We start from the raw sequence: 10,641 nt of genomic DNA, 5'->3' as shown, positions 1-10,641 counted from the left end.
ATGTGGGAACCTCAACACAATGCAAGAATTCGTCAAATTTTTGAGATTAAAGGGAGTGCTCGATTAAGAGGGTTGATGAATCAGGAGAGACTCAATTATTCAAAAGACCCTAACCATGTACCAAAATATATTCCTGAACCCGTTTGGCGTCAACTATTACATTATTTTGCTACAGATTCGAAATTTAAGAACTGGTCAGCAGCAAATACTGTGAATCGAGCATCAAATGCTGGAAGTTCCATGCATACTGGTGGTTCCATATCTATGGGTGAACATACACGCAGAATGGTAAGATAAAAATAGTTTATTTTTAGTCTTGTTCTTATTATGTGCAACGTTTTCTTATTCTTTTTTATTTTCTATCGATTAAAACTATTATATTATAGGAGAAAGCTACGGGAGTAAAACCTTCTCTAGAAGAAGTTTATACTAAATGCCACACCAAAAAAGATAAAAGTTGGATTGATGAAAGATCTGAGAAAGTCATTGTATGTGATGCTAGTTTGTTCTTCTTTTTGTTTTTTTTTCAATTGCTAATTTTCACTATATGTTAGTATTTGTTCATGGTATATTTAGTTGCGATTAACATGAATTGATTTTGTAGGGTGAATTCAAAAAGCAAAAAACAGAACTTTCTCAAGTAGCTTTATCCTTGGATAATGAGGGAGATGTTGAGGCATCTAAGGAAGGCCTAGATATACCAGATGATTATACTGTTTGGAACGAAGTTGTGACAAAGGAAAAAAAGAAAGCTGATTTTGGTTTAGGTTCTTTTGGTATAGATCTCTCTTCAAAGTTGGATTCCAGAAATTGTTCAGAGACATCCAAAGACAATCTAAATATTGAGCAAGAACTTCACATGTGGAAAGAAAAGGCAAAGGAGCAAGAAATGATCAATGAAGAGCAAAAGGTTAAGTTGAAAGATGCTGAGCACAAGTTAAAAGATCAAGGACGTCAACTAAAAGTTCAACAGAAAAGAATTGGTTCTACTGAAAAGACAATTCATGCTTTGTATAAAAAGTTGAATTTGCCACTTCCTTCAACCTTGTCTGATCCTACGGAAGATGAGCTTGGGACAGGCTCTAGTGATGATAACATGAATGATTGATATTTGGAGTAGATGTTTTTTCTGATTTAGATTAAGGAATTTTTAGTTAGTACATTTTATTTTATTCATGATATTTGACCTTTTTAAAGGCTTTCTTTGATTTAGTTTAAGTATTTTTTTTTTATTTTAGTTTGATTACATTTATGGACAAAAATATTTTAATAATAAATATTTTTTTAACTCTTTTATGGTAATTAACTTTTTCATGATTTTATTATGTGTTTAGAATTTGGATGATGTAATATGAAAAAAATAATTATGATGGTCTTAATATAGAAAGCAGATCGAATACAATTTATTTTCTAAAATATTTATCTATTAAATAGCAAATTATTTTGTATGAAAATTATTTGAAATATTATATTAAATTTGTAGAAAATTTGTGCGAAAATATTTTTTTGTTTTGTATGAAATTTGTTTCAAATACGTAAATTCTTTTAAATTAAATTTGTCTGAAATTTAATTGAAAAGAAATATTTGATTTGTCTAAAATTTGTTCGAACAAAATTTGTTATATTTGACTAAATTCGTTAGAAATTTGTCTGAAATAAAGTATATTTTTTGTTTGAAATTTGTCTAAAAATTAATATTTTTATGTTTGAAATTTGTCTGAAATACGTTATTTTTATGTTGGCTAATCTGTCTGAAATTCGTCTAAAATACATCATAATAGTTAGAAATCTAGCAGATAAATGCCTATTCGAAATCTGTCACAAAATCGTCTGAAAAAAATTTCGGACGAAATTTCAGACAAAATTTAAATTTGCAACAAGGCTTTTTGGGACAAAAAAAATTCGTCCCAATTTTGTTTGAAAAAAAAATTTATCTGTAATTTGTTCGAAATTTATTTCAATTTCGTCTCAAAATTCGTTTGAAAAAGCCCTATTTCTAGTAGTGGAATGAAGCATTGTGTTACAAATAAAAGATAAAAAGATAAAATTATCAATTCAAATTAAATTAATTTTTATTAAATTATAATTCAAATATAAAAATTAATTTTGTAATATTAATTTAATTACTATTTTATATTATTCATTTCAAATAAAATAATTAATTTTTAATTTAAATTAAATTAAAACAATTTAAAAAATATTTAATTTCAAACACATGTAAACACTCTTTGGCTTACAAATAAAAGATAAAAAGATAAAATTATCAATTCAAATTAAATTAATTTTTATTAAATTATAATTCAAATATAAAAATTAATTTTGTAATATTAATTTAATTACTATTTTATATTATTCATTTCAAATAAAATAATTAATTTTTAATTTAAATTAAATTAAAACAATTTAAAAAATATTTAATTTCAAACACATGTAAACACTCTTTGCCCCTGTAGTTTACTTATGTAAGTCTAATCCCTAAAGAAATATGAAGGGTTTAAAATTGGAAGGTCCATTAAAGTCCATAGGGAACGTTACGTATCCCAAGAAATGCACAAACTATTTTAATTCTGCATACTGTCTTTTTAAAAATTTTAAAATTCAAAAGTCATCATGTGTAAGGCACGTGATCGAGTAAAACTTATTATTTTACTTTTTAAAAAGACAAATTTTAAGGGACAATTTGTTGGAACAAAAGATGACAGGATAAGCAATTCGACTAGAGTGAAGTAAATCAACAGACCCATGAAAAGTCGAAGTATTATGTAGGTTAAAATGATATAGCACAAAGGTTAATCTAGATTGAAAGTTTCAACTTACCATGAAAACTCGACAATAAGGAAGTGGAATGTCAATTATAAAGATGAGTTAAGTCGGAAGTCTCTAAAGTTGAAATATATTAATTGCACGTGACTTTATCCAGAAGTGCTATACAGAACATAGGATTTGGGGAACAAGGTAAGAGAGAACGAGGGGTGTAAAATTCGGGATTAAGAGGAGCATGTTGTGCAAATGCAAGATCCAAGTGATTGGAAGTTCAAGATCATCGACTATCTCAAAAATTCCAATAAAAAGCATATCAAAAGGTTAAATACCTAGTATTGAGCCTTGTATTAATGGGAGAGGATTTGTTTAAGAAAAGTATCGATGATTTTTTACTCCAACGCATTGGTATTCAAGAAGCTCACCTGGCTATGGTTGAGGTACATGAAGGGATTTGTGGAGCTCACTAGTCCAATAGAAAGATGCATTGGATTTTACATTGACAAGAATTGTATTGGCCTTCAATGATGAAGAATTGTGTTGAATTTACCTGATATTGTGATCAACGCCAAAGGCATGCACCTATTCAAAGAGTTTCTGTCTCTGATTTACAAGCTATAATCAAGCCTTGGCCATTTAGAGGATGGGCTTTTAACTTAATAGGAATGATTCACTCTCCTTCGACTAAGGGGCATAAATTTATCTTGGTGGCAGTTGACTACTTTATAAAGTGGGTGGAAGTTGTGCCCATGAAAGAAGTTACCCAAGCCAAGATAATCGACTTTATTAACGAGTCGATCATTCATAGATTTGGCATTCCACAGACTTTGACTACAGATCAAGGGACCATGTTCACAGGTCGACAATAAAGGAGTTTGTTGAATCATGAGGTATTAAGATAATACACTCAACTCCCCACTATGCACAAGCTAATGTCCAAGTCGATGCCGTCAATATAAAACTCTAATAAGGTTAATTAAAAATCATATAAGGAGACAGCCTCAAAACTGGCATGATATCCTGAGCCAGGTGTTATGGGCATATAGATGCTAACCTAAAGAGGCTATAAGATCGACACCTTATAAGCTGGTATATGGCCAAAAGGCTGTCTTGCTACTTGAGGTAAATTTTCAAACCATCAGAGTGGTTAAGTAAAATGATTTGTCTGTCGAACAGTATAGGTAAAGTATGATAGATGTGTTAAATGAATTAGATCAAAATCGACTAATGGCTTTAGATAGAATAATTCGACAAAAAAAATCTATAGCTAAGTTATACAACAAGAAAGTAAAGAATAAGCGATTTGCAGTTCGTGACTTGGTTTTAAAATTAATCCTTCTATTGAGCAAGTTAAAGAAAAATGATCACCTTTATGGGAAGGACCTTTTCAGGTCAAAAAAGTATTCAATGGAAATGCATAGGAACTACGAGATATAGAAACTGATCGACAAGTAGGGCATATAAATGTCAAATATCTCAAGTTATACTATTGTCATTAAATCAAAAGATAAAATCAACAGATGAAAAGTTCATACAAATATGGTTTAAACATCATTCAAATTACAAAAGGACAAATTAAAACAAAGTCCTAAATTTAAGTTTTAAATCCTCCTGTTGTTGACACAGGACGGTGGAGGTTTAAGATATTTCATCTTGAATTCTGTTGGCTTGAGCTACTGCCTCAACGAGGGAAGGTCGACTCGACGTCTTCAAAGCATGCATTTTGTTCACCTTCTGAAGTTGAAGTATGAGACTTGCCTTCGCAACTTTTTCCTTGACAGACTTTAGCTCGACCAATTCTTTCTCAAGAACCTCAATCCTCGATGTTATAGCTCGCTACTTAGCTTGATCTTCTGACAGAACTTCTTCAATTTGAGATTTGGCCATGCCACATTTCCCTAATTAGATATCATGATTGGCCAAAGCTTCGATCACATTGTTCAGATTGTCATCAGCAGTTTGGGATTTTGAGATATAATTATATATCTTTTCAATGAACGCACTCAAGGCTGCATGCACCTCAGTCAGAATCTTTTGATCCAGGAAACTAAGTGCATCTATTAGTCGAGTTTTCAAAGTAACATCATTATTAATTTATTCTAGAGGTTGATTGAGACAATCTAACACTATGTTAATTCTCTCGATAACTAGAGGATCAGGACCTGGCGGCATGTGAAGTTCAGGAGATGTAACCTCCTCTTCACGCGTTGAGACAATTGATTTTGATTCTTGAATAGAAGGAGCAATCTCTGGCTCTGGACCTGAAGAGAAAACTCTTGTTTCCCCTGAGAAATACACTTGTTGAGCTTCTGACAAGATGTTGTCGAGATCAAAATCTAAATCTTCAAAGTTCAAGTCCCCAACTTCAGGAGCAAGGACGTTAAAGGGAGGTTCATCCTGGTCGACAACAGCATGATTGGTGCTGGGTATAATCATAGAAGTAGTTATAGCAGTTGTCGAAACAAGACCAAACTCTTGATGCATTTCGGCATCAGTGGGCAAAGGCATGTAGCTCGCCTACAAGAGAAAGATAAGAAATGTGAATATGAACAAGCAAAATAAAGCATGAAAAGTTAAATAATTTTACCAAGGGAGAGTCAGTCAAGGCTTGAGATACAATAGTCGACGGAACAGTTTGAATTTGACTTAGAATAGAAAGAGGAGGTTTGGCCATTTGTCGAGGAATTACAAGAGGAACAGGTTGAATAACTTCAACATCGATACCAGATTGGTTGACTTCTAGTGCAAAATGACTTTCTACTTTGATCCGAGGCTAGGAACTTTGCTTTGATTGTTTAAACTAAAAATAGAAAAGATAACCAGAGAGCTACTAAGTATTTATTCAAATCAAACGTCGACTATAAGCTTAAAGGTACTACAGAAATAGATTAGAAGAAATGGTAGGATGTGTTCTTTGTAATTTCTTAGGGTCTGCACTAAGAAGAATGTTAACAGTCCCACGTTTCTTTGAGGAAAAAGTGGCTTTACTCGACTTCCCTCGGCCTCAACCTCTCTTGGATTTAGTTTTCTTCGAAGCAGCATCTTCATCTGACTCCTGATTCTCTTCGATTGGCTTGGGGTCAGAAGCAACACCAAAATTTTTGTACGTCAAGCAGCTGAAAATACATAGAAAGTATAAGATGAGTAAGAAGTTCAATTACCAAAGTCTTAAGAAAATATAGTACCTAAAGGATATCCAGCAATCCTCGTTTGACCATGAATTTTATCCCTGAAGGCCCGATAATAGACGACGCCAATTGTGTTTATCCCTAGGGTTTGAGGATATTTCTTTTGGAGTTGGTAGTTCACTCCCAAGCCTCCTTTAGGAGGGTCAGGTATTCGATCAGCAAGACCAAAGGGGGCATTGGGAAAAAGATAAAACTTAAATTTTTGCATAAAGTGTCTTTTTTGAACATAAGGATCTCAAGCCAAAGTCTTGAAATAACAGTCGAGACATTTAGGAAAATGTATTTCCTTCGTCTTTTCCCATACCCCTAAGGCCTCATTGAAAACATACTTTACCTTCCTGAAATGCATCTTACTTTATAATATTTTTCAAACTTAAGAATTTCTTCAACAGAGTCACCTTTAGTTTTCTTTGATGCTGGGGCAGTTTGTGCAGAAGGGAGAACCAAGTTAGAGAGTGCTTGCTTAGATGATGTGCAATGAGAATTATAATAAGTCGACCACCATTTGTGGAAGGCAAGTGTCGAGAGAAAACAAAACTTGAGGTCACATCTTTGGCATTAAGAAGTCACCCTTTGGTGATTAAGATCCAAAATTTGATCGAATTCTTCTAGACTCAACACCTAATAATGAATCATTTATGCTTCAGGATCTTGAAAAAAGGGAGAAGGCAATGCTTGTTCTAGGCCAAATTTCCTCGGCACATATTAAGGAGAATAAGTGACTAATTTCTTTTTCAGAGCCATTGTCGACCCATCTGGAAGACCCACAAGTAGGATTTGAGGGGTTAATGTCTTTGACTAGTTCATCGACAATATGTTAGTTTTTAAGCTTAAGACTGGTCAAGGAATGGATATATCCAACAACGCTTTTTCGACAAGTGAATGGATTTGGGCAATAAGAAGAGTTATCATCAGTCTTGATATTAAGAAGAAGATTGATGGAATAGCAAAAAGCATCAATAGATGACATATTTTTTGGTTTTGATCAAGGAAAGAAGAGAGCATCGAATACCATCATGCTGAGCTTTTACTACTTCGGAAGAAGAGATTGTGAATTGAGGCTCAAGTACAGCCTTCAACCATAGATTTACAACCCAAAAGGGACCAAAGAAATTAATCGAGGATTCACCCCGTCGAATCTTGCTAACCACTAAGGAAAATGTTTCATACAGTTGACCCAAAATCAAAGAAGGAAGGTTAACATATTTTTTACAGTGGAGCATAATAGCTAATGGCAAATAATTACTTTTTTGGATTTGAATTGGTTTGGGACAAAAAATGAAGGCATTCCACCACAAAAAAGGAAAGCTACGTGTTCACTATCAGTGACAGGGTCACCCTCAGACCCCATGTTGTTTTGAATAAAATCTGACATAGATGTCAAGTCAAAGTTGATGTCAAGAACATCATCAGGGTATTCAGTAGCCTAATACGCATCCTCCCCATCAGGAGCAATGCTAGTCAAGGTAGAAACCTCCATCAGGGTTGGGCCCATTATCCCATAAGAAAAATGGAAGTTATTAGTGGCTGGGCAACAAAAATATAAACTAGCCCCTAAAAGAGATGCAGTATAAGATAAGTCGAAAGTGGCTAGTTTAATAGCAGAAACTTTTTCTAATGACTTCCATACAGGTTTGTAGGTTGAAGATAGTCTCGACATCCAAGTCGAGAACAAAGAGCTAGACTCTTTAGGGGTGCAGTTTTAAAGACTCGACCAGCAAAATAAGTAGTCTTAACATTCTTGAAAAAAATTAAAAGAAGGTGATCAGGGGGAGATGAAAGAAAGAAGAAATAGATTCGACTTGTCCTTGAGTCGAAAGTGGCCCCAAATATGAATATAAGACGTTTGTGACCTTGAATGGAAGCAATATCTGGCTCCTCTAGAGCTTGATGGTCTTGACATTAGGGTTAGGAGCTCGCAGAGTGCCATCATCATTGTAGAATTGTGATATGATGAGCGGATAATTTATACGCTTTTTGGCATTGTTTTTAGTATATTTTTAGTAGGATCTAGTTACTTTTAGGGATGTTTTCATTAGTTTTTATGTTAAATTCACATTTCTGGACTTTACTATGAGTTTGTGTGTTTTTCTGTGATTTCAGGTATTTTCTGGTTGAAATTGAGGGACTTGAGCAGAAATCAGATTCAGAGGTTGAAGAAGGACTGCTGATGTTGTTGGATTCTGACCTCCCTACACTCAAAGTGAATTTTCTGGAGCTATAGAACTCGAAATGGAGCGCTTCCAATTGCATTGGAAAGTAGACATCCAGAGCTTTCCAGCAATATATAATAGTCCATACTTTGGTCAAGAATAGATGACGCAAACTGGCGTTCAACACCAGCTCTCTGCCCAATTCTGGCGTCCAGCGCCAGAAAAGGATCCAAAACCAGAGTTGAACGCCAGAAATGGATCAAAACCTGGCGTTCAACTCCACAAATGGCCTCTGCACGTGGAAAGTTAAAGCTCAGCCCAAGCACACACCAAGTGGGCCCCGGAAGTGAATTTATGCATCAATTACTTACTCATGTAAACCCTAGTGACTATTTTATTATAAATAGGACCCTTTACTATTGTATTAGACATCTTTGGATGCCTGGTTCTTAGATCAGAGGGGCTGGCCATCTCGGCCATGCCTAGACCTTTCACTTATGTATTTTCACGGTAGAGTTTCTACACTCCATAGATTAAGGTGTGGAGCTCTGCTGTTCCTCAAAGATTAATGCAAAGTACTACTGTTTTCTATTCAATTCATCTTATTTCACTTCTAAGATATTCATTCGTACTTCAATCTAAATGTGATGAACGTGACAATCATCATCATTCCCTATGAATGCGTGCCTGACAACCACTTCCGTTCTACATTAGAACTGAATGAGTATATCTTAGATCTCTTAATCGGAATCTTCGTGGTGTAAGCTAGAATGATGGCAGTATTCAAGAGAATCCGGAAGGTCTAAACCTTGTCTGTGGTATTCCGAGTAGGATTCAATGAATGAATGACTGTGACGAGCTCCAAACTCGCGATTGCGGGGCATTAGTGACAGACGCAAAGGGATAGTAAATCCTATTCCAGCATGATCGAGAACCGACAGATGAATAGCCGTGCCGTGACAGGGTGCGTTGAGCATTTTCACTGAGAGGATAAGATGAAGCCATTGACAAGGGTGATGCCTCCAGACGATTAGCCGTGCCATGACAGGGCATTGGATCATTTTCCCGAGAGATGACCGAAAGTAGCCATTGACAGTGGTGATGTATCACATAAAGCCAGCCATGGAAAGGAGTAAGACCGATTGGATGAAGATAGCAGGAAAGCAGAGGTTCAGAGGAACGAAAGCATCTCCATTCGCTTATCTGAAATTCTTACCAATGAATTACATAAGTATTTCTATCCCTATTCTATTAATTATTATTCGAAAACACCATTATCAATTTATATTCGCCTGACTGAGATTTGCAAGGTGACCATAGCTTGCTTCATACCAACAATCTCCGTGGGATTCGACCCTTACTCACGTAAGGTATTACTTGGACGACCCAGTGCACTTGCTGGTTAGTTACACGGAGTTGTGAACCGTGGTTTTGGCATCATGTTTTTGGCACCATTACCAGGGAAAGAAAGAGCAATGAACTTTACATAATTAAAGTGTAATCACGATTCCGCGTACCAAGTTTTTGGCGCCGTTGCCGGGGAAAGAAAGAGCAATGAATTTTACATAATTAAAGTGTAATCATGATTCCTCGTACCAAGTTTTTGGCGCTGTTGCCGGGGATTGTTCGAGTATGGACAACTAACGGTTCATCTTGTTGCTCAGATTAGGTATTTTTCTTTTTGTTTTCTCTTAAAAAAAAAAAAAATTTCAAAAATCTTTCAAAATTTTTCCCTTGTTTTCGAAAAAATAAAATTGTTTTCAAAAATTTTATTCAAAATTTTTAAGAATGAATTCTAGTGTTTCATGAAGCATGTGAAGCTTGGCTGGCCATTGGCCATGTCTAGTGTTTTGGACTGGAGCTTTCATTGAAAGCTTGGCTGGCTAGTGAGCCATGTCTAATTCCTGGACTGAACCTTTAGACTAAGAATGCAAGATTCCTGGAATTCATGTTAAAAATTTTGGAATCCTTACTTTTTATTTTTCATATAATTTTCGAAAAAAAATAAATAAATAAAAATAAAAATAAAAATATTTTCAAAAATCTATTTGTCTTCAGAATTTTTAAGAATGAATTCTAGTGTTTCATGAAGCATGTTGAAGCCTGGCTGGCTGTAAAGCCATGTCTAATTCCTTTGGGAATGAGTATGTTGGGCGTGTCATGTCTGAGTTACATACTAAAGCTTGGCTGGCTATTCAGCCATGCCTAACCCTTTGATTGGAGCTTTAGAGCATAAGATTCTTGGAATTCATATTAAAAATTTTGAATCCTTATTTTTCTCTTTTCTAAATAATTTTTGAAAAATATAAAATAAAAATCCAAAAAAATTCATAAAATCATAAAAATAAAAAATATTTTGTGTTTCTTGTTTGAGTCTTGAGTCATGTTATAAGTTTGGTGTCAATTGCATATGCATCTTGCATTTTTTTTCGAAAATATCATGCATTCATAGTGTTCTTCATGATCTTCAAGTTGTTCTTGGTAAGTCTTCTTGTTTGATCTTTGCATTTGCATGTTTTGTGTCTTTTCTTGTTTTTCAT

At 34.5% G+C, this 10,641-nt stretch overlaps 1 protein-coding gene across 1 annotated transcript; it reads left to right on the top strand.

Moving 5' to 3' along the window:
* LOC148581570 (uncharacterized) lies at positions 1–1,108 on the top strand. Its single transcript, XM_088500995.1, has 3 exons — positions 1–288; positions 387–488; positions 605–1,108. Exons 1-3 carry the CDS (start codon positions 1–3, stop codon positions 1,106–1,108), a joined length of 894 nt encoding a protein of 297 aa, XP_088357121.1.
* Positions 1,109–10,641: the final 9,533 nt, after the last annotated feature.

The sequence above is a fragment of the Arachis ipaensis genome, chromosome B10 (genome assembly GCF_059453495.1).
Source record: "Arachis ipaensis isolate K30076 ecotype BB chromosome B10, ASM5945349v1, whole genome shotgun sequence".
Classification (NCBI taxonomy): Eukaryota; Viridiplantae; Streptophyta; class Magnoliopsida; order Fabales; family Fabaceae; genus Arachis; species Arachis ipaensis.
Note: the sequence above shows the minus strand (reverse complement) of the source record. Positions and strands in the feature narration are given on the sequence as shown.